A 25,806-nucleotide genomic window follows, 5' to 3' on the forward strand; every position below is an offset into this window, starting at 1 on the left:
AATTGCTTTGATACTCCGGGCTGGTCCCTTGGTGCGTTTTATAGACACTCCAACATGGGGTGAGGTTCTTTGAAAACCTTCCAATACAACATAAGGGGGAAACAAAGGATTGGAATTGCATGACGCTTGTAGAGCTCTCTGTTCCTGTGATCTGCCAGTGCATTAAAGGTGGTGTTGCCATCAGCCTGCTTTGTCATCTTTTGTAGCAGCCTTTGAGTCTCTGTTTGCAATAACTTACAGGCTCTGATGAATGAGCCAGCTATTTTTGTTTAACTCCGACATCATTTGCCAAACAGCACCAATCACTGCAGAGACTGAATCATCATGTTCACCCCAAATGAAAAGGTGTTTCCATGGGGGGGGGGGGGGGGGGGGGGGGGGGGGGGGGAGAGAAGCTGCCTCATGTTTTTCACTCAGTAATTCACAATACTGAAACGCACTCCACACACAACACAAGTGTCATCTAATCTGATTGGTCAGGGGAAGGCACAATAGAGAGGAGAGTGGGCTAATGGCAAAGAAGAGAGGCAAAGATAACAAGCTTATCACAGTGTGGGGAAAAAAAGTGGAGGGAGTGAAAAGTTGTTTGGGCGATAGACTGAAATAAACGACCAACCAATCAGCTGGAAGTCAAGCTCTTTGTGGCACATTTCAAGTAATCCGCAATATTGAACCTCTGATAGCTGCGGGAAAATTACAGGAAAGAATAACATTGCTAGAAGTTCCCTCTATTTCTTGATAAGTCGTTCACATATTTTTTCATTGTTAGTGAAATGTCATTTCGGTCTTTCTTTGACAGATTTTTGTATTTACTTTTGATAAACACCTTAGAAATGAGGCTACATTTTCCGACAGTAAAGAAAGGCTTTTTCATGATTCTTCCTTTCCTCGTCTCTCTTGTTCTGGCCAAAATCTGGAATGAAACAGACAAATACATTGTTAGACAAAAATATAAAGTTTAAAAAAAAAAAAAATCACAACTACATATTTTTCCATCATAAACAGCCTGTCTGCCTGCTGCTGCGTTGAAAACCACATTTCCCAAGGCTACTTACAATGTCTTTATGCTGCCACTTCCCCCTCTCTCTCTGTAGGGCACATTCAATATAAACAATGTGCAACAACCATTATGACGCACCTTTTGTAAGGCTACATTAACCTTATTCAACCATGTTCAACAGTTTGCCTATTACTGCTAATAACAATCAACAGTTAGCCCCCTACAGTGCTACACCACTACAAGCTCCAGGATATTCAATATCCAAGATTAAACCAGTTATCACCAGTGTGTCAATCCAGCATCTACTGTATATGTATTCAAGTAAAGCAGTTACCACACAGAATGATCAGACAAACATGACCAACATCAATATAACTTTCAAACTAATAAAGTTCTTATTAAGGGCTAAGTATGGACGTAGCAGTGATGCTATGTATCCTTTTGTTTTGGGCAAACATTTAGCACAAAATAAGTTGCTAAGAAAAGTAGTTTTCACGTTCCTGGTCAGATGCATCACACACACACACACACTGCTCCTTTGCTTGCTTGCATGCCAGCGAATGTTTGTGCTTATTTGAGCAGTGTGTCAGAAAGACAGAGAGGCCTGTCTGCCGGCCATTGGCCCCATGCCTATCAGTTTGCAGTGATCAGTCTTGCCTGGCTGTCGTCTGTCCACTGCCAGCTGTCAAAGGGCTCGCTCTGGGCATGCCCACTGATGAGAGGCTGCAGCCACGCTCTAGAATCAATCCAGCGCTCTAATAGGTCACGTATGGCTGCACAGTGCCTGCCAATAGCTTTGGATTGGAAGATGAGAAGAGGAGAGGGGTGGGAAGTTATAGAGGCAAAAGAGAGATATGCAGGGAGAGACAAATATGTCAGCCAATTTTTTTCATCAACAACAACTTCTGGCCACTGCTAGAAAATAAAGGGCAGTAATTGACATGCCACTAATTTGCTTCCGCTACTAAAGACTGCTGACTACACTGTAGTGATTGCCTAGTTTGACTGAAACCAGAACAAACTAACAAAAATGTCTTCTTCTCAGTCACCCCCCTTCTAAGTTTCCTATTTGAGACCTAATTACGAGTGAATATGTATGCTCTTATTGAAATTCCCTGAGTGTGGAGGCAGAACAGACGGAGATTCATTGGAGGAGTGTGGATTTTGTTTTTAGATACCAAGCAGTTGGTGCTTAGCAAATGTTTCAGTTTGCAAAGCAACTTCTGGGCCGTTGGTGCATGCAGAAAAATATTTGATACAAATGCTCTCTAATTAAACATATTCAAACTGCCTGCCGCACTGTTAAGTCTACTGTAAGGGAACAGGGAAAGTGTAGATAGGCAAAAACGAATTAATTATATCCTCCCGATGCTGTTTGCCTTGGAGCCACAGTGGAATAAACTCTATGTTTTTTTTTTTCTTTCTTTGAAGTTATCACTCCATAGCTCAAACATATCTAATTGGAAAACTTAAAAAGATTTTTTTGAATCAATTTAAGTCAAGCTAGGGTGGTTAGATGAGTTCCCCCCCTTTTGTAAAGTTCCAAACAATTCTACTCTTTTTCATTTTGCAAATATCCATGATTGTTTTCAAAGATGACCCTTCTCTTTGACTTCTTTTGTACTTGAAAACCTACATGATTTTAAAAACAATATTGTGAAGTGTTAGCTCTATGGAACTTAAATCCCATACAAAGTAGTATCCTTCAAAAAAATTCCAAGGCCTAAGGTTTTGTGCAAAATTGATTTGGCTTTATTTAAAATGGCCAAAAAAGAAGGGATGTTTTTCAACAAATTAAGTTCTTCATTTCTGACATTGTAAGCAGTTGCTTGCAACAGCAATTGTCGCCTTCATGGGGGCTTTCGGAGCAAATAGTTCTGCTTTTGAAGACGTGCTTTTTTGTGACTACACCTTCGAATAAATATTGGGAGATATGATAGATGATATTTATGAAGATCCGTTTTTTCACGTTTGCAGACGTCAAGCTGCAGCCTTAGCTTACAGCGTCTGTGGAATTGGAGACAGAAATGTTGGAACTTGGTCTTTAACATCACAATAGGGGAGGCATGGTTGCATGGGGACACAGTCCTACACTAGCAGAGAATGATAATAGTGTGTCAGCCCCACTGCCGGGCAGAATGGATAGGCCATCATTCTGTGCAGGGCCAAGTGTTGGATCTAACTGAGGGGCACAGGGCAGCATCAGAAGACACTGGTCACATTTAGTCTCTCTGCTGTCAGAGCAAAAGCTCCATCAAAAAAGAATCTTTGAAAATAGGCCTATCACTGCCAACAAGCACACTCCTACTGGAAACATGCAGCTGCTTGCTCAGTGCCAAGGAACTCAGAGCACCACTGGTGTTGGTCTGTCACACCAATAAGTTCAGGGCACAAAGGAAAGAGTCTATCTGTGTTGATAGATGGGTTTTATTCTTGACTGTGGAATTTTCTTTCTGTAGTGTTTGGAGAATGGGGTCAGAGCTAGAGATATACAGATAGCAGTATCTGTATCTATTTCTAGGAAAACTTGAAGTGGGCATTTTCTCCCCCAAATGTCACCTTAAACTGGGCAAATGTTTTATTTTATGGCCTTATATTCTCTGCAAAAAGCCTCAGTTACCTTACCTGGCTTGAGGGGGCATATAACAAAAATATAGTTTCAATACTGTGTAGAAAACGATAGCCTACTTACTTAAATCAAAGTTGCATGTTGCTTCAGAATTTGCATGCATGCGCCCATCCACAGTCATAGAAATTGATTTTAAAATATGTAACTCATGACGAGGAGTCATGTCAATCATTGAGCTGAATTGTTCACTAAAACATGAAGCATATTTAATAGAAAAAAAAAACTCACACTTTGAAGGCTTTTATAAAAAGTGTTTTGATATTGGAGTATACTGTATCTAACAGTAACCACTTGCTGCTTCATAGATCTGTTGGCAGGCTCATTGTGGATTGGATGCCCATGATTGTACATGTTCACTGAATGATTCTTGAGGTCAGGTGTAAAAATCTATTAATATAGATTTCAATGTAAGGAGGAATGGTATTTGAAGAAGGAATAGTATTGACGTACTCAAGGTCAATCATATTTGACTACATTGTTGATGGTATTTTACTGCGTTGACACAATCCATCTATAAAGTACAAAAAGACCCAGGCATCCTAACTACCAGCTTTGCTACAGTCAGATGTCTTTAGAGTATAATGTGCACTGACCCAAAAAACACAGAATTAGCAAATTAAGTTGTCAGTACTTGCAAATAAGTATGTAACACTTTTAATGACGCACAAGAGCAGAGGAAACAAAATCCGTTCAGCCCAAGGCTTTCCTCTGCATTTCTGAGACGTTTGTAAGTATAACTCCTATTAAATCACAGCAGGGAACCAGCCAGTGATTAACACACAGCTCATGCAGATCTTAAAACAAATACTACCAAACAAGATAGTAGTAAGACAGTTCAATACAATAGTAAAAACATCTCATGTTGTGCTCTGAGTCTGCACTAACTACAGAATTGAAATGCATATATTTGCATATGAAAACAACATCAATGAAAACAGAAAGCATCATTATGCGCAGGAGTTAAATTCATCACACAAATGAGTAGCAACAATAACACCCATCTCAATTCATTTCAAAACAAAGGAAGAGTTACTGTTTAAGCATTAAGAATGATCAGTACTCCTTCTTGACTCTCTTTGGAGATGGTCTTACAGTCTCAGTCTCCCATGAACCATAGCCTACAATCTCCATCACCAGTAGATCTGTAGTGTCTGGATTAAAGGAACCACTTATCTATTATTACTGTTCAGTTGCTGCACTTATACTATTCTCAGGAATCCTATTTCTCTATTTCTTTGTGTCTTGCCCACATAGTAAAACCCACATTGGCACTTGAATATGTGAAGTCAAAATGTTCTCCTGTATGTAAGTCTACCTCCTCTTGCTTTCATTTTTTTGCCTGCCTTGGGATTTAAAAAAAAAGATTCCAATTTGATCATAGCATCACATTTCAAACTATCTTAACATTAACAGATGAAAGAGATCTTAGAAATTGGTGAGCCCATAGAAATCTGCCTGTATATTTCCCTTAAATAACTCTTTATTCTTTAGTGGCAAAAACCGGTATAAATAAACTCTATCCCAACAGTGGGGTCCCCAGACAGAATATACCAATGTTTTTCTGAATACACTTACAGCTGATCTATAAACAGGTGAGAGGTTGTTGTCAAGACAATAGACTGTTCAAGAGGAGGAGTATAACATTGTAGAGGGCTATTTCGATCTGCTTTCACAAGCCTCAAACAACCATGAATTTTGAATTCTTTGGTCAGAAATATTTTCTCAGACACAAAAACAAAGGTCATTAAACTGTCCCTCAAAGTCCCCCTCCCCCCCATATTATTATTTAATTTCTTCATTAAATAGCTATGTCCTGTTTGGGTTTTGTGGATCATGAATTGAGTAATATAAGCAGTTATTTCTGTGTATTTTTACACACATAGGTAATACAGAAGAAGGCTTATCATTGGTCAGATCAGAGCTGGCTTTGGCATGGACGTATGGTTCTTCTGCCTTTTCAGTATTAAACGCTATAGTTAAACGCTTACCATGCCGTAGAGGTCCTCAGGGGTTCAGATTTACCTGAATTGTTCTTGTCCATATAAAGGCCTGACACATTTCTTGAAGCAAATTGATATAACAAATGTGTTTTCATGTCAGAAAAAAAAAAAAACTCTTTTAAATGACTATATTAAAACATGGACCCAGAAGAATTCAGGTCCCATACTGTGTCTCAAGTCCGAAGGGAAAGGCAGTCTCTACCCTGCTCCAAGAGAACCATTCCAGATCTGTCTTAGTCACCTTATAACTGTCATATTATATTAGACTTCTGCATTGCCTCTCAGTTTGGTGTACATCAACTCCTGAATCACACAACTGAACACGACATCACCATGACGTCACCAAAATATTACCAAAATAGTTCCACTATTAACAACACCAACTGTCCTGAGTGAACGAAGAGTTCTAAGCCGTTCGGGTTGCTCTCGAACGGTTTCTCTCTGGAGATTGGACACCCCCAGAGCAGTCCGTTTCCAATACCACGGACATTGCCTGAACCAACAGTCTGAGAAGGAATTATTTCCGGAAGCTCCAAGCAAGCTGCTGGGCAGGAAGAGAGCGAGATTAGAAGTCCTCTCCCGGCCGGCAGAAATACAATAGGTTAAACCACCTGCAGGCCTGAAGAGCTTTTCTTCCACTGGTGTTGCAATCTTCCTTTTCTCGAGGTCGCAGTGCCAGAGACATACTAAATGTTATTGTTTCTCCTTTTCTGTCGGCCGCCTTTTGTTCTGAATGTGTCAAAGAAACCATTAATCACAACCACAGCCACACACAACACAACATAGTCCGTCCGGCTTTCTCTTGGAGCCTTCCACTTACTTCTTTTTATTTTACTGTTTTTTTTCCTTTCATTTTCATTTTCTCTTTGTCTGGCTCTTTTTCATTCAACCCTCCTTCCTCTAACTTGTCCGTCTGCTCCAGTAGCTCTGTCTTTCTCTCTAACCTCTGTGCATGTTTCACAACAACCCAAGCACCGTATCCGCCCCTCCTCCTGCTGCTTTCCAGTGTTTGTCTGAAGTATTAGAGGGTTGTTGCCTCATTGGATACAATTAATTGATTAATACTTTTATCCAATTAGTGCTCCCTCATGCAATTAATCAGCTGGCTGATGTTAGGGCCGCTCCATCAGCCAGGCGAAAGGCAGACAGATGCTTTGGGTCTGCTGTGTGATGAACAATGACCTCTCTTTCTCTCTCTCCTTCCGCTCTCTGGCTCTCTCTCTTTCCTTCCTATTTTCCACACACCTGGTTTGCTGTCCTCTTTTTAGTGCTCTGCCATCGCTCTCCAGCAGACAGCATATTGTTAGAAATCTTGCTGAACACAAGAATCACTGTTGGAAAACAGTTTTCTCCAGACCATCCTTACAAATCCAACATATTAGAGATGTTGTGGCTCGAAACACACAAAGGCAAAAGAAAGGCAAGATAAACAGTAATGTAGTGTTAGGGGATTTCTTTCTTTCTTGTTCGTAAAGTGCAACACATCCCGCACTATTTGTATTGTAGTGAGTCACTTTCAAATGACAGAAAATACAGAATATGTGATCTACATTCAATGACTGATTAATGCTTTCAGAAGGGAATAAAACTGTTTCTCATTTCGCCTAAACTGATAATATGATAATAAGGATTTTTGTTTCTGTCTTGCAGGTTTGTCCTTTCCCTTACTTTGAATCATTGATGGAGTTCTCAAGATGGCCAAAGAAGTATCTTAGGACCTTTTGAAGTATGAACTTTCTGGACCACTGGTTTGTTCTGAAAGAAAAAGCCATCAAAGATCAAAGAAAATCACCAACAGTAAAATTAGTCGACCTTTTCTCGGTTAAAGGATTCTGCTTCGGGAGGCAAAGCTAGTCATGAATTTTCAAGGAAGTGGATTACAGAAGAGTTTTCTCTGGAAAAAAAGTTGAACAGTGACTTTTGGACATCTTAATTATCACCCAAGTACATACTAACCAGTGGACGGAAGAGAAGCAGTCAAGAAAGGATGGGAACCATCGCTTTTACATGGCATGTTCCTCAATGCCATTGTATCCCCTTTCCTCCCCTAGTGTCTGCAGCGATCAGTGAGCCATTCTGGTGAAATCTTCTTTTTTCCTGCCTTGAAAAATTCTACTTGAAAGTTATTTTTGACTTTGTTTTCCTTCTTGAGGTCATACTTTGAAAAATAACAGAAACTCTACAAAGTGAGTCAGGTATACTCTAAAGAATCAGCATGACCAACGATGTTACAACACCAACAGGAACTCCGCAGGTGGTAGGAATCCAATATGCTCCATGACCTGTTCTGTATTCAGCAGATAACTTCAGATTATTCCTGAACCCATGGATTAACTTTGAAGTTCTCAAACAAGGACCTTTTAAGTTTGCCCTGGTGGAGTTTTTATTTGTCGGAAAAGTACAACAGAAGAAGTCTTCCTGTCTGTATGAAACTTTTATCTTACATGTAGACCCAGATTGGATTTCTTTGTTTTTTCTTTTCACACTTTTTTTTTTTTTAACATAAAGATGGCTCCTTTTTGGACAGCAGGAGCTTGTAGACTGTTAGCAGCAATGGGTCTTCTTAACTGTTGTAGTTTTGGCTGGTGCGAGACCTCAAGGACTAGTGGTTCGGTCTCAGGAGAGAGTAGACAGGAACAAGGACCCTCATCACTTGAGCGAGTAAAGAGAGGATGGGTGTGGAACCAGTTTTTTGTGGTGGAGGAGTACACAGGAACAGAGCCGCTTTACGTGGGAAAGGTAAGACATCTACATTTTTAGGTTTTTTTTTTATAAAGAATCGCTTGAACTGTTGCTTCTGAAAATAAAGAGGTTCAAAAACAAAACTACCTCAGGATGTAGTTAGGATTCTTTCATGTCAAACACAATACTAACCCTGGTTTTACTTGCCAACATTAAAAGGAAGTTTTAAAACCTGTAGTACACAATTAAAAACAACAATTCAAATAGGCTTCTAGAGCAGATATCTGTTCATAGATTGAATAACTATATGAAAAAGATACACAGACTTGTTGTTCAACATGGTTTCTATACATAGTGACGCACGCAAGTTATTTTTGTAGGCAGTAAAATCTCTCCAGTTTGAGTGCAGTAAAGTCATCGTTACTACAATGACATGGTTTCCATTTTTACTCTCTCCTGCTTATAATTGTATCCACTTAAGTGGTTCAAGTACTCACCCTGAGTTAGACATATTTAATTCAACAAAGAGGTGCAGAAGAATGGCACTATTCTGGTCTAGTCTTTATATAATTGTGAATGCATAAACTGACAGCTTCCCATAGAAACCTCTCTATTAATCCAGTTTACATGAAAGACAAACTATGATGATTTTGACAGGAATGAAATGACTCAGATGTGGCTTCTGGGAAAAGATAATTGGATGGAGCTCCCAGATGACTCATTCTGTAGAACACTGTATATGTATCAAGGAATTAAATTTGGACTTGACACTTTTAGTCTATGGTGGTCCCAATGTCAGATTTGGTGTTCATTTGATTGGTAATGGCAGAACTTTTGGCAGAGCTGTTGTATTGGATCACATGGCTTTGTAATAGTTTATCCAACAACATGGCTGGTAAATATACAGTATACTCTGACATATAGTGTTTTATGATTGGTCCTGTCATGGCATAACTGTGAACTCATGCCACTTAAGTAGCAGCCAAATTCACAAGAGTGTGTACCTTCAGCAACCCCTGCTTTTGCAGCACCTGTACAATGCAGGGTTCCTGCGGTTTTGAGTTTTGTTTCACTCCTACGGCTAGAAGTACTCCTGTTCTCATTGTTATCTAACAAGCATTGCTCTCTGACCTGCTGTACTTTGGCGGGCTGTTGAGTCTCTGAAAGTTGCAAAAGTCCATGGGCTGCTTATAATGCAAACTGGTGTTTCCTGCTGACACTTCACATGAAAAAGCTTTCCAAATGTAAAACACTCGATCAGTTGGTGGTGAAGTTGGATCTTTAAGGTGATACAAAATTGAAAGCTCAGACTATCAACCGGTGAATAATGCAAAAAAATGTGACAGAAGATAAAAAAAGTTCCCTTGACATAGGGTCAACAAAGATCTGTGCTAAAAGCAAGGATTCCTAATGGCCCAAGAACTATCATGGTGGGTGTTCCATTTAAAATCGACTAAAGCAAGAATAACAGACCATAAACACTCAGCTGATCGCAGCTACTTTGGAGGCAGATGTTCTCAAATATTTAGAGTCCTTAGAGTCCAGAAAACTGCCTCTCAGATGTGACCGTTGTCTTTCAATCTGTTATGAAACTAATTTGGAAAACCTTAACAGTAAATTACCTTTACAACTGTGTTCCAATTTTGGATCCAGTATAGCACCAAAGTTCTTAATATGATGCTATTTATTTCAGCTGGTACAGCTTCAGAGATGCCCTCCTCTCTTGATGTTAACGATGTCTTGACACCCTGATATGTGATTATTGAATGTTATTTTTTCTAATCCAACGAGCATGTGTCAAATACGATCTGCTTGCTATCATCTTGGTGCCATAAATCCATTTGGGAATATGTGTCTGCCTTCATCGTTTTTTTTTCACCCCTCTTTTCATTCACATCCCATTCATCAGCCGTTCCTCAAACGAACCTTGGCGAGCTGATGAGAGCGGACAGCATGTACGATTCAATTGCCTTACATAGGACGAGATATGAAAAGACAGCATATTAATGCAGACAGCATGAGATCCAGCGATGAATCACACACATCAATCAGGAGATCCTCCTTGTTTCTAATCATTAAGACATGGACATTGACCAGCTTATATTGCGTTTGCATATATTGATCCATCTATTCATACGTATGAATGGAAATGGTCTCTGTAGCAGGGCCCGGGTGTGATGGAATTATTATCCTCTGGCTATAATTTGTGTGCCATTGTGATTTTGCTGCATCCCTGCTGGCAACACCGACAAGAGTGCCAATGGGCAGTAATGTCAGTCTGCTGTGAGATGAAGAGATTGAGAAAAATTGAGCAATACATTAGGAGAGAAATGGAGGAAGAGGGAAGGCTGCAAAAGGAGACAGGGGAAGAAGAGACTTCAAACAGTGGCTTGTGATTCATTACAGGACAGGGTGCTATATAGAAGGCATTGGACTGATATAAAAGGGGCTGAAGGGAGTGAGGGAGCAGCACAGCAGGAGGTGAGGAGGGATGATTTTATTAATAAAATTATCTTTCAAATTACTTCATTTGACTGGGTAACGTTAGCGGTGCTTGTTAATGGTGTGTGTGTGTGTGAGTGTGGATGTGATTTTTTTTCTGTGTAACACCCTCTCACACTCAGATGGACTCTGCTGGACTTTTGGTATCAACACTTTTATTTGAGCAGCAGAGGATTAGAGCCAAGCAGTGTGTGCCTCTGTACTGGATAATTACAACAAGCTTTTTTCCCCCCCTTCTTCTTCTTCTTCTTCTTCTTCATATTACTTTACTCCAACTCAGCAAACTTGCCAAGCTCGCTCCGTCTCCCACTGTCACTGCCACTACTCTTCTAATGAAATCAAGATTCCCCCATAAAAACGGTCACCCACATGACATTAAAGTGCTGGCTTTGGTCAGTACATTTAGATTATAAACCCCATGTGGACTTAAATGATACAACACTATTTTTTTTTCTTGGCCGCTACTTTTCAGAAACTGTGCCGTAATAAAAAGGAAGAAAATTTGGAAGCCATCCTAAGTGCGCTTTTGTAGGACACAGAGCTGCTTTTCAGCCCAGATAATCCTGAACGCCTGCTGTTAGAGGAGGTAAAGAGGCAGAAATTACACATTCTTTCACTACTCAGTCGTGTTTCTGTCCCCCTTTTTTTTTTTTGACAAAAACGGTCAGAAATAAAATCCATAGAGTGTGTGTGTGCATGTGTGTGTAATAGAGAGGGAGATACTTGAACTCTATGAACACACTTTTATATTACTGCAGCACAAAATGTAGTTCAAGAGTTTATGTACAGTTTCATGTATCCTCCCAGAGCTCTGATCTTTATGGATGTGTCTGGCAATGATTTCCTTATTCTGCCTCAGCATGAATAGAAAAGAAAATGCTAGTACAGTCAGTGTCCAGTGCTTCCTTGTCCCTTTTTTTCTCTCTCTCCGCATTCAAATTTAAGCCAAATGAAACAGATGGTGTCATCAGTTTTGTTCACCAAAGCGTCTAAATCCTTCCTGAGAAATATCACTTTGATTTATGGTGTTTTCTTTTCTTTGGCAAAATACAGCAAAATAAGCATACTGAATTGAATGTTCATTTGGAAGTGTAGTTTCTTTCAGCAAAGATAGGTGGTTAGAAAGATTTATAGAACTATACTATAGGATACATCCAAATGCCTGCACCTTCAGTCACTTGTGACTGCAGCTTTCAACCAGGAGAAGATGTCGTCAGGGGGTGACCAACATTCACCGGATATTCGACCCTGAACCCACAACATCGTCCGGTTGGCAGGTCAGCAGTGATGGCCAGTCACTGCCCATCTTCTCCAGGTTTCCAGCTTGTCTCCTCCTGCCTTCTTAAAGTAATACAGAACAAAAAAATGAAATAAAAACATTTTCCTTTTGTTTCACATCATTCCTGAGTGAGTTCTCCTTGGTGGCATCACTTTAATATCGTGTGTGAGTTTATGAATGAGAGGTGGGGGGGGGGGGGGGGGGGAAGCATTTGGCCACAGACACGGCCAATCAGACGACAGAAAAAAATGCTCGTACTACGCCTGTTAAAGCAATTCTCCCTGTCGTAATGATCCGAGCTATAATTAGTCAAATCTAGGTCCAACTGTAACGACATGACACGGCTGTCATCAACGGGGAACAAAACAGATTAACGTTGGAGGAATGGAGAAAAAACAGAAACAAGACACGGTATTTAAGGGAACCACGTTTCCTATGTTTAAAGGACGAGAAAAGCCTTTTGTTTACTCTGATTTGTCATCTTTTGGAATTATTTTGACCATTTTCTTTTTTTAAATGTGATGTTATTTTTTCTCCTCTCTCTGTACTTCCCTCTGCTGTCTGCTGTCTAAGCTTCTGTAGGTCTATCTCCCATCAAAGCATCGCCATACCCCCTCATTTGAAATTCTCTTCTCTTCTCCCCCCCACTTTCTTCTCTTTCTTTTCCTCCCTCCGTTATATGCTACCATTTACACCCCCAACCCCCCCCCCCCACCCCTTCTCTAACTCCTTCTCACTCATGGTCCGTACCCTTCCTTCCCTTACAGCTGTCTCCACCTAGGCCGCCTCTGATACTGTCACCTTGTTAACACTTTGAAGCTGTTAAGATCAGAGAGCTTGACAAGCTGCGGTGAAATGTGGCAGGGTTCTACTCCTGATTACACAGACTTAAATATAAGACAGCCAATTTGCTCGCGCTTTGAAAGCCTCAATAAACCGAGGATTCACTGGGGCCCACGCTCTGATATCTTCACTGGAAGTGTTAAACCACGCTCCCCAAATGTCTCCCAACCCTTTTATTTTTATTTTTTATATCTGTCATGAGAGGCTGGTTCTTATTTACTTGTGCTGCAGAAGTTTCCAAATGTAACCCACCTGCCCGATATCAAATAAACACTTAGACCCTGTAAATGCATACATTAACTTTGTTCATACTTTGAATGCACAAAAGAGCTGACGACATAAGACGAAGGAAACTTTGCGTCCCTGCATGTGACTCATATGTCATCCCCTCTAGCAGGTTAGCTAACAGTGACAGCTCGACACTTTGCTGTGACCCAAAGGTGAACCTGACAGGGCATCAACAACCTCAGCGTCCCCTGAGTCACCGCACAGACCCTCCACTGTAACACATGAGACATTGCTAACTACTACTCGCAAAAAGTTTGACAAAAAGTCAGACAATGAATCATAATAATTGCTTTGCTTGGGAAAATACACATTTTTACCACATTTAAAGGATTTTTTTTTTTCAATGAAGCCTATCTACTGTATTAAATGTGAGTTGTTTAATCATATCCAGTATGTAGGCCTATGTATGTCAAGATAATTTAAACGGTCTTTCTATACTGGCCTTCAAGTAATCTGAATCTGAATGAAGAATATTCTCAGATGAAGGTGCTCTGACGTTTCAGCAGCCGAGTTAATTCGGAATGATTGCTTGTTTCATGAAGATGCAGACAAATGAGACTTACTTACCTTTAAATACGCTGGTTAAGTAAGATGAAAGGAAAAAGATCCTTTTGGTTTTATTAGACTTCATTGGGCTGTGATACTGCTAAACATAACCCATAATGACTTGGCGAAAACCTTATTTTAATGAATTCAAAAGAAGTGTTCAAAAGTGAACAATATCTTGACAGTTTAGTTGAGTTAATTTAAAAAAGTAATTAAAAGTTTAAAAAATGTTAACGCACATTTACGACAGCCAACAGTAACAAAGGATGGGTTTTGAATTGTGCTTTGAATGAATTGAATGAGTTAGCGCCTTTGATTAGGGGAGGCAATTGATTCCACAGACGCGGACCTGCAACTGAGAAGGTTGCCCCTGAGTTTCCGCTGAGTTTGAGAGACGACAAGGAGAGACTGCTCAGAGGACCTGATTGATCGTGTTGGGGTCTAAGGGGTTAAAAACTCTGATAAACAAGAAGGGATCTAGACCATGCAGTGACTTAAAAACAATTAATAGCAGAAGGAATGTTTGTGTTCTGGGTTAGGGTTATTTTTAATATATCTGTAAATGGATGAATGAAAAGATAACGAGTGCAACATGAAAAAAAATTGAATTTGTTACTCCTGTTATTATTCTCTATCATGATTTTAACTGAGAGATGATCAGGTGGGTTCATTTGTAGCACCCGTACGCTCTCTATGTGTCTTTAGTTCCCATAATGCATTGGGAGATTTAACTGAGATTGTATTGTTTACTGACAGTATTATGTTCCCAATGTTATTTTAGTTCAATTCAACTGTTATCTATTGTTATTTAGTGTCCAGACACAGAAATTGAACTGATTTGATGTCAGAAGACGAAGAGCTGGCTCAGCCAATCCATGGCTTTATTGAAGCATTTGTCTATATTTTGTGTTTCAAAAGTGCCCATAGTGTTCTGGTAGATTTAATAGACATCATAATGTTGCTATTGAATCAGTGCCTCATTAAACATGCTGAAAGCTCAAGCATTAGACCTGCTTTTAGGAGCAAGTGTGTGTGTTAACATTTGGCCAAATTGCACCATCAGAGTTTTGCCAAATTAGCTAGTAGCAATTGCTGTTTACTTTTTGTGTAACTCTCACTAAATAGAAAATATGTTTTTCATGCGTGTGTTCAGATTTGATTAAGACTGAGGAGGAGGAAGGAATGTTCAGCAAACTGTGGCAGTAAGACGCTTAGTGTTGCAAAACCACCCTAATTGTCTGAATGAGCTGCATGTCACAGGCTGTGGCGCTGCATTGATAAGTTTTTCAAATCAATGAGCCGAGCAACAATCACTGACTTCCTATTGTTTTAAAACACCAGCAATTACCAGTCCCTTTCTCCTCAGGCAGTAGCTCCTTCTCACTTCTCTCCCACCCCTGCAAGTCTCCTCCAACCTTCACAGTCAAACAATCTTGGTCGCATACTGACACACAGGCCCGCCCGCAGAAATGGCTGGGCCCCCTAAAAGGTTTATTGAATCGACCCTCCCAGGAAATTATTTAATTGTATCAACGTATGCGCATTTGATCAGTAGTGTAAGTGCTAGCCTCCTGGCTAACATTAGCTCCCTCTGACTGGCTCCAATCAGCCTCTGGAGCTGACTGAAATAAGCTTGTCAACAAGTTCTTGTTAGGGTCAAATGCCCCAAGCAAGCCCCCTCCTTTTCTTCTTCTTTCTCTTTGGCATCCTAACCTTGTGCAGGTCCTGGAAAAACCATACTCATTCCGAACTAACTGGCATAACACTTATGTCACGTCGGTAACATTACATAAAAAAAGGTTCATATCATTTTTAGAAGAGGGGGTCTATATTTTGATGGAGGGTTCATTTTACTAAAGCAACAATAAATGAAAAGTTATTTTTTGGTGGTATTGGTAAGCACCAACTGGTGGTACATCCTGAGTATTTAGGTGTGAAATAAAATGTGGTCATTGTTGCTTAAAACTAGGATGGACCATGTTTTGTCCAACCTACGTGGGCCCTCCCCATGTGACTGGGCCCCAGAGAGCTCCCCTTTATCCCCCCTAAAGGGCGGTCTTGCTGACACATACTGCAAAGGAAGGACGCCCAACAAGCCTTCTGATAATGTTTTGGTTAATTCTTCATGCATAGCATTACATGCTGAAAAGTTTAAAACTCTAAAGACAGATTTCGGAGTATGAGCAAAGGTCTTGTACCTGCTCTTTTTGTAAAGTGTCTTGAGATAACATTTGGTCTGAATTGGTGCTATACAAATAAAGATTGATTAATTGAATCAAATACAACTTTCTGTACTCGTGAAAAAACCTGTGCTACTGCTTTTAAATGTAGTGACACACATCTCAGTGTAAACTCTCATCCTGCAGTGGGACAAGTGATGTCAGCTTGAGTTCTTACAACAACTGATTTCAATAGTGGCCCATTTTCACTGTGGGAGAAAGTACCATAATCACATCACTTCTCCAATCTATTGTTATACTGAACTCAGGCAGACTGAAGCTGCTGTTCTCTCTCAAGGAGGAAAATACAATTTCTTCTTTTTCCTGAATACATTCGGGCCAGTTTTTCAAATATATAATAACTTGCAGCGGTATCGAACACCATTAAGGTAATAAGAATAGCATGTAGTCTGTTGGGCATATGCATACCACCATGATGTGTCAACGCAGCGTAAAATAAAACAGCTCATTGTCAATATACTCTAGTTTCATTCGCAATTCTACACATTGTATTTGTTGTCATGACACATAAATTGATTGGAAGTGATGTCAGAGACAAACAGCCAATAGCTGGCTTAGTTGGAGCGATTTGGATTTGAAGCATTTTACAGTAAAAAAAAAAAAAAGGCTGAAAACATTGCTGCTTGCATTGCAACCTAAAAAAACAAGATTGCAATGCAATTCAGGCATTTTCGGCCTCGCCAATCACAGAAAATTCTTGTGAAATCCTGTCAAAATGATTACTGTATCAAGCAGATAAAACAGCAGAGTAATCTAAACCATAGAGAGCTCAGGAAGATGGTCTAAAATCTAAACCGTTGAAGCAGCTACGATTTTCTTTCTCAGCAGCTTTAGAGAGGTTTTTTTTTTTTCCCATCTTCCTCTCGTGTAAATATGTTAAGGGCACGTTTGCCACTCCTGGTTATTATTTTTTGCTAAGGGAGTGACGTCCTGGCTCTGACCTTTAGTTTGCAGAGAATGACTTAGCTAAGCGTAGTGTGTGTGTTTTTCAAGCTGCCAACTTGAATCACTCCAGTGAGGATAGACTGACAGACGGATGGGTATATCCAGCCTGAGGGGGGAGAAATCGCATCATCCCAGCCGAATGATGAACACACTTAGTGTGGATGTGTACGTGCGTGCGTGTGTGTGTTTGTTTGTTTGCAAGCATGCTCGGTATGAAGGTGGGTGTGTGGCTGGGTGCACACATGTACAGTAGGTAGGCTCTTGCATGCATTGTGCCAGCATTTGTGCAATTGAATTAACACATGATGACAACATTTCACACACATTCTTGTCTGTTTAATCTAATTTGGAAAATGCAGAGAGAGATTGTCTGGGGGAAACAAACCCAGTGATGCATGACTATGCACATTTTTTATTGGATAACTCTCACACTTTGGACCAATGAAACTTATTTTATCATAACTGAAATATTGATATTTCCAAAGGATCTGGCGCTATATTTTCCCTGACTCTTCATGTATTTGTCTTCAGGATGATTCAGGGTGGGACAGTGGGGGGAGGGGGGAGGTAGAAACAGGTAGATAGAAATGGGAGGGGGGAAAAATGGATGAGTGAAGCAATATGAAGGAGCGGGCTTGCATTATTCCACAGTTTTACGACAAATACTTAATGAAAACCCCCGCGAGGGTGATAGAAGCCCGTATTTAATTAAGCCTTTATAAAATATTAACCAGGGAGGCCGGGGCGATATCCCCTCTCCCCCAGTCTGCTCAGTAGATTGAACCGCAGTTACACTGCATAGACGGCACTGAATTATAATTTCAGATAGTAGGTGAGCGAGGGAGAGTGAGATAGAGCAGGTTTAGTGCTCGCTAAAGAGCCAAAGGGGAGGTTGGGATGGGGGACCAATGCTGCTCCTATTGCTGCCTCTGGAATGTCTTCTAATCACATAAGGGGGGGAACTATAGCTCTGATTTATAAGGGCTCTTTTAAGTTCACTTTTTCAGCCCCGCCACCTCCATGTTTCTACCTTTTACAATCTTTGAAATGACTTTGATTTCCTAGTTTGGGGCGTCACAACCCTGTGAAGGGCAAGCGTGCAGAAAAGGTGTAAATCATCACTAGAGCTGTGGTGTCTTTTTTTTTTTCTTTCCCCCAGACAATGTTGATGGCTGCTCCGTGGGGAGCTCTGAGAAGGCCTTAAGCTGCCAATGCTGCTGTGGAGTAAGATAAGGGAACTGTTCTCATTTATTTTGGTCACAGCTGATGACCAAGTGTCATTTTCTGACAACTATCAATTACACAAACCATTAGTACTCGCAGTGGTTGTGACTTAAAGGAAAATGAGTGAAGAATCTCAATTCATGATGTCCACATTCTAGATATGCTGCACTAATTACCTGCTGCTCAATAATCCTAATCAGTGACCTGAGCTGTCTCAGGTGTGCTCACATGTTCTGAAGTCCTGATATGAAGTTTAGACACTTTTTTCTGAAGAAAGCTTTAAAGAACCCATTTTTTAGTCAATACCTCTTAGCTTGCCTTGGAATGTTCTCTGAAAAAAAAAAAACAATACTTGAATTCAATCTGGTTAAATTACAGAAGGCAGCACTTGTAAAGCATCTAATGATTTTTTTTTTATGAAGCACACTTGTGGTAAGTAAAGGATTTATGATTTTCACTTAAGGACATTAAACTCCATGCGCTGGTGGACTAGTGGGTGACTTGTGTCCCCCATGTAAGGAGGTTACAGTCCTCCAAGCGGGCGGCTCGGGTTTGAATCCGACCTAAGGCTACTTTCCCAAATTAAGTCATTCCCCACTCTCTCTCTCTCTTTCTCTCTACAATGATTTCTAACTCGATCTACTGTCCTATCTCTAAATAAAGGCATACAAATAAAATAAAAATAACTTTAAACTCCTCTACACTAGAATAAAGACCTGAAGACCAGACCAGGTCTCAAATATTTTAGGTATTTAAGGCAACATGCATTCTGGTTCAAAAAACCAACAAATTTGGTTTTGTTATGGGAAGAAAAACTTGACCTGTATCGTGTGTTCAAACATTTTTAGCTTTTTAGTGTTAACATTTTTTTTTTTCAGAGAAGCTTTCTAATCAAGTGCTCTTAGTTTTTCAAGTCTAGTCATGAAAAAATTAAGGCCAGCTTTAATGTCTTGTTCCAGCTTGCTAATGTTGGATAATTGATATGCTAAAAATGCAGTGTAATTATTTTCATCTGCAATTTCTCAAAAATAAAAACATTTCCTTGTTCCATCCAAATTACTACCTGTGGTATTTCCATTTTAACCAGTAAAGTCACATTTAAACTTCCCTTGTGAAAATGGATGCGTACGCTTTAATTGGTAAAACCGTCACTACCCATGTGCTCCCATTGAATAGACGTTATAATATGAATCCACCAGAGGGCGCAGTCTTGCACCGACCTCCACTTCTCCTTCGCTTCTGATCTCTGCCCAGCTGTTTCGTTGTAGCTGTCTGTCTGGCGAGGTAACATCATATACAGTATATATATATATATATATATAGTTGCTAAACAGCTCGCACAATCTTTCCTGAAAAACTGCCGCCATTTTCCAAAGAATACTTTTCTTTGTGTTAAGCTGGCCAGGCTTGAACTGTTGGCTACACTGCCCCCAGGATATCAGATGGTATTGCAACATTTGTTCTGAAACCGTTAGCTTCCAGGAGACCTGCAGAGAAATGTACAAAATGAACACTGAGTACAAGCAGAGCGCTCTGAGTTCGATATGCGTATTGGATGTAGAGTGTAAATGAGGCTTAATTTTGTTCAATGTTCAAGTCTCTCACATTCATTCACTGGCTTTCAGGCAAAACAGACCAAGAGCAGGAATGTGCTTGATATTTTGACCCTTTTCTGTTTTGTTTCCCTATTATGTTTGTAAAAAAAAAGCATATTCCAGGCAGCTTCGGCACATTTCCTTTTCATTTTTATACTATTTTCATCCGTTGTGTCCACTGTTTGTCGTAATTTTGTTTTTCTGTTACGCTGAGATCTGGGAAAATTACATTTTGATCCTCTGTATGCCTTGTACATAATTGACCATAAAGTTGCTGATCATAGCTATTTTATCTTAGCTTTCTAACAAAACTTCTTGGCTGTTGAAGAGAAATATGATCTAAATCTATATTATTGGAGTTAAGGATTCCATGGGATTAAAATTAAAGCCATGAATAAACCATTGTTTCTTTCGTATCAATCAACAGATCCATACAGACTCCGATGAGGGGGAAGGCAACATCAAGTACACGATTTCTGGAGAGGGCGCGGGTTCCATCTTCATCATCGATGAGCTAACGGGAGACATCCACGCCACAGAGAGACTGGACCGGGAAGAGAAAGCCTTTTACACACTGAGGGCTCAGGCCCGCGTGCTGCTCTCCAACGACCCTCTTGAACCAGAGTCCGAGTTTGTCATCAAGGTCCAGGACATCAACGACAGTGAGCCCAAGTTCTTAGAGGGTCCCTACATCGGCAGTGTGGCAGAGCTATCACCCATAGGTAAGAAACAAAGCCGGTAGTATAAATAATCCCAGAGCCGTTTAAAGCTTTGAGCTGAGGGCTGGAAAAAAGTGCACATACAGTACTTAACAGAGTTCCCAGTTATATTACAGCTATTATCATGATGCATAAGGAGGGTCTGTAATAATATCCTTTGTCCCAGTCCAACGGGAAGCTGAAAAGTGCCAAGAAGAGCAATATGCTAAAAACCTCCCCCACTGTTGAGATAGTAATTGGAAGAGTCAGACAGTAGAGTATGAAAATATATGTGGAGTCAGGGAATTCTTTGTGGTTGGAATGTAATGTGGGATGGTTATTCGGACGTTCGAGGAGGAACTTTGCATGGTCTTTGTCAGACCTATGGCCTATACTTAGAAAAAAAAGACATGCAAAAAGAAAGAGATGAAATGCAGTACTCCCAGATGAGTTATGTGGCTGTGCTCTGACACACTGTTATGAGGGATGACGAGGAAAAGAGAAGAGGTGCTTGTAAAGAGTGGATAATGGCGAGGGTACACAGCGTTTTCGTGAAAGGCTTTTGACATTGCAACCACAATGCTTTTAATCTTGAACAACATGTTTTCATTGTGAGCAGCAATATTAGTGGCAACATGGCGGCGGCTTAAAAAAAAAAGAAAAACCCTCTGTGAAATGGAACAGACAGGTGAGAGAGGGTGTCAGGGGGGCTTCATTAGCATGGTATTAATGTCAAAGACAGCAGCTGCGGTGCAGTAAACAAAATTCTGCTCGGCTGCCAAGCCATATCACAACGTTACATGTGCTCTGCATGTTGTGTGTGACACTGATATGTGCATGTATGTTAATGTGCATGCGGCCAAGGTGGAGGTGTTTCCTGTTTGAATGACTCCAGGAGTGTTGGGAAATGGAAAAGCTCTTTCCTTTTCAAGCCTGATTGGAATTAAATCCTGCTTTCTCAGCATGAAGCAAACCATGGGCATTTCCGCCGACAGTGCTCCCTTAAACGGAGGTGTGTGTGCATGTGTGTGAGGAAAAAGAGAGAGAGAGAGAGAGAGAGAGAGAGAGAGAGAGAGAGAGGGGGGAGAAAGCATTCAAACGGTAAGTGATAGGTAAAGGGAAAAGAATGCAGCCTTTAGAAAAGAAAACATGCAAAACCTTGGGAGGCAGGAGAGCTATTACCTCCTCCAGAAAGAGAGAAATGGTGCCGCAGAGACCGTGCTTAGTTAATGTTAGTTAATGTAATCTTAATGATCACGACCCTTCCACTTTGGCTGCTCCCCCCTTGTTCAACCCCTGTCGCACCTCAGTCAAATTACGCACTAAATGACCGTGCAGGTTCATGTTTTAAACATTGCCGTGGAAGCAGCAGCCCTAATGAGGGAACAGCTACTGCTTACACAAGCATTCTCCCGCCCCTGCTCCTGTCCCCCTCTCTTTTCTTCCCACTGTTCTCCTGTTGAACATCAGCTAAGGCCAGCAGTATTTTTTGACATGTCACTGATAAGGTCACAAGCACAATGAGAATAACTGAAGGGACTGAAAAACGGGAAAAAAAAGAAAAGGTGACGGGCAGATCAGCATTACTACCACATGTCACTCAACGGTTTATGGGCTTCAGTTGTGGCCTCGAATGCCATTTTATTTTATTGATTATATAATTGACCAAATGGCATGTTTCATTTTAAACGTTCTCCTTGACACAATATACTCAGCGTAATGTTCCTTATTTTGATGCATTTTGTTCAGGTAATTTGTCTATTTTAAATTTTTCTGTCAATTCCACATACTGTACAATACAGCATTGAATTTGTATTAACCCTGGGCCCAAATGGCACATTGCACAACTGAGCCCTGATTGAGTAAGATGAGCCTATATATCAGCACTGTCTTCTCTTTAAGGAAAATGCTCAACAAATGTGCATAGAAATGCTTGGTAGGTTAAATGTTTCCTCTTTAATGGCCCATAGGTGTGTGCTGTATGTGCGTTTGAATGGTTGTCCGTCTGTCTGTGGGAGTTCTGTGATTGGCTGGAGAAATGTCCAGGATGAATCCCCCCTCTTGCCAATAACAGCTGGGTTTGGCTTTGCCTACCAATGAGAGATAAGCAGTATAAAAGACAATAGGATAGGATGTGTTATAATATGAAATGATACGATACGATACAATACAATACGATACGATACAATACAAGACCATACAATACGATATGGTATGATACGATACAATGCGATTTTATACTACACAATACGACATTGTAATCTGCGATGTACATTCAGCTGCCTCCACAGTAGTATCAACAATTAAAAAGCAAAAAAAGATGATTTATGATTTAGATGATGGATGAGTGCATTTTTTTTTTTTTAAATAAACATATTTTTTAACTGATTTGCATAACTCTAGTGCTGTGTGCAGTTTTTAGAAAGTACAAAGACACAGACTGGAAGCATTAGATTAAGTCTTTCATTAGTTTTTTTTATTAAAAAAAAGCCAAAAAAAACACTAGCATCAACCTTTCAAAAGATGTATGTCATTGTTTGTTTTTCTGTTTGCTTCTGTGTCCATAGAGCTTTCTCAAACCATATATAGTTTGTTTTAATTTAGTAGAACTGTAGTTACTAACTTCTTTGGTTATCAAAGTCCATAAACACCGCCAAAAAATGTTGATGATTTTATAAGCATCCCTACAACTTTAAAGGTGTTCCTGATTTTATCACATTTTCTGTGTGATTGCACTTTATACTGGAAACCTGGTTAGAATCAGTGCTTTTTATGTCATTTTGACACAGCTGGTGTAATATGAAGCAGGGTTGCATTTTATGCGACGATGGAAGCAGGTTGCAGGCATTAACCACACCAGTGATATGCTCACTGTGATGTTTAACGGCCAACCACACAGCAAAATGCCTCGGAAAAACGTGAGGCCATAATAGTAAGAAAGTAATCAGTAGTCAGCTGCCTGAGGCATATTCATTTTTACTTATCACTCCTGTCATGTCTCCCAGTGCACATCTTTGTCATAGTTTTACAATCTCCCCCCTCAGCCCATTCCCTTGTTTTGTACAATATTTCTGTCTGCCTGCCTGTCTGCCTGCTCAAAAATACTACTTGTGTACACAGTCTGTTTGTTTTTCAGGGTTGGTTAACTTTAAAAGGAGACAAGAGGGCAAATAAAAAGGGAGTGGCATGGATGATGATGAAATGTGGGTCCCTGTGGGTCCCTGTTGTCCTTTGGAAAATGTGCCACTAATGAAATTGCAGTCTTAAATCAAATTTGCAGTGCATGGGTGATTGAATGTTGCTTTGAGAACTGTGTATGTCTTTATGTCGGGAACAGAAGAGGGTACATGGATGGAGTCGCTTTACAGAACGTAAGCTGTGTCCTCTGACTTGTGATGATAAAGACTGTGAAAATGTGATTTAATACAAGGTCTCAGTAGAGGACATCATGGACTGAGCGTATTGCCGAAAGAAAAGGATGAGAAGATGTGGCCTCGAGTTTGGTTAATTACAGCATGAATAAATTAGGTCAATTTTGTAACACTCATTCAAAATCTGTAAATATTATTCAGTGGGAGCAAAATGGAGTACCAGATGGGTCAAGCGGTAAATAGCTTCACTGACAAAAACCCTGAACCCTGAATGTTGAGTTGCTTACAGCTTTTTAAGTGATATTTTAAAGCTCAGGAACTGTCAGTTTGTGTACATTTTTTAACCTCTTAGATCGATTTGCTGATCTTGTGCTGTACATGTGTAAACAAAAAAAATAGTTTTAAACAAAAAATGTGTAAAATGTAAAGCAAATGTGAAGAAAGGTAGCATGCAGTTTCTCACTTTGTCTGACACCTACCCCGCACTCGTGGTTTTCAGGCGTTCAAAATTATTATATAGAAATAATCAGTCTTGCTCCTCATGGTCTTGTTTGCTTTTTAAGGACATGCAGAGGTATACATATACATCTCAGTGTGTTTGATAACCAGTTGAAAACTCCTCATAGGAGCTTTAAGCTGTCATTTATTTATATGGCAGCCGCTTTTGAGATTGGCGTGCAAGTTTCATTTATTTCAAAAGTCATGTGTTCGATGATAAAAGGCCTAACTTGCAGAACAGTGTTTATCATGGTAGAAAGAATATTCAAATTTGAACAAGGAGAACTGGGGACTTCGGTAAATAGATTGCAAATTCTGCCGCTCTGAAAACAATGTGCCATATGTTCATTGAGTTTCCCTTTCCCAATCCCAATCGTTGTGTATTCAGCGGTTTGAGGAAATGAATGGATACAGTTGCTGTCTGGTATAAGAATCAAATATTATTGTGTGAGAAGAAAGATACAATCTTCTGATAGTGTGCTGCAACATTGAATTGTCCATTTGCCTTTTGTTTACCCTCCTACCCTTTGTGCTGATCCTTCATTGATTCATTTTCTTTTCTCTCACATTTCTACTGATGCAAAATGATCAGTTGTTTGAACAGTTATCTTTTATCACTGAAGTCAATAAACACTTATTTCTCACCTCTGTTATTTTGGACTATTTATGCCTTTACTTTTAGAGGTAGGACAGATAGAGTCAGAACCAGGGAGAGAGATAGTTGGGAATGACATGTAGGAAAGAAGCCATAGGTTGGATTTGAACCTGAGCCGCCTGCCTGGAAGACCAAAGCCTCTGTACATGGGGTACAACCACTGGACTATGGGCGCCCCCATCTTACCTCTTTTAGCCCAAAATGCTTTCTAAAACATATGGAAGCTCATTTAGGCGGGATTATAAAAGAACATGGCACCCTTTATTAAAGATTTATAGATAATGTATTGTAAAGTCACAAATGGCCAGTACTGTGTAAATTAAATGTGTAAATGGTTCATACCTTTGTCTCAAACACACTCTCTGTAAGCTGCACCATACAAATTGAATGTATATGCTGGGTATGGATAAGTGTTCATACCTTCTGTGTAAAGAAAACATTGATATTAGACTTGAGAACATTGCTGTTTCAGTAACCGTGTATTAGTTTTTAAATTGATTGCAAATTCAAGTGATTTTTCAGGCTCTAAAAAGAAAAAGACGTGTTGTATTTTTTAATCAAAAACTGTATTATAGTTCTTTTTAATTAATGGATGCTCACTTACAGTCCAACAGGTCATCTTTCTCTTCGTATGGCTCATCATCCTGTGTATTTTCTGAGTATAAAATGGACCTGTAATTAATGTAAATCACCTGCGATGTTAAAAGCTAATGTTGCCTCATGTCCATTTGCGAGGTAATGTTGGAGAGGTACAGGTCTTTGCATTTAAAACACCCAACCCTCCATTATAAACGACCTCAAATTCATCTTT

At 40.0% G+C, this 25,806-nt stretch overlaps 1 protein-coding gene across 2 annotated transcripts in view; it reads left to right on the forward strand.

Annotated features, from left to right (window-relative positions):
- Window positions 1–25,806, forward strand: part of LOC132978190 (cadherin-22-like) — a 190,720-nt gene that overhangs the window by 89,241 nt on the left and 75,673 nt on the right. For both annotated transcript variants that reach the window (XM_061043306.1, XM_061043307.1), the window contains 2 exons: window positions 7,280–8,368; window positions 20,201–20,495. In XM_061043306.1, coding sequence (XP_060899289.1) covers window positions 8,138–8,368; window positions 20,201–20,495 — 526 coding nt within the window. In that variant the 5' untranslated portion in view covers window positions 7,280–8,137. The remainder of the gene's footprint in view (window positions 1–7,279; window positions 8,369–20,200; window positions 20,496–25,806) is intronic.

This window comes from Labrus mixtus, chromosome 7 (genome assembly GCF_963584025.1).
Source record: "Labrus mixtus chromosome 7, fLabMix1.1, whole genome shotgun sequence".
NCBI classification, from domain to species: domain Eukaryota; kingdom Metazoa; phylum Chordata; class Actinopteri; order Labriformes; family Labridae; genus Labrus; species Labrus mixtus.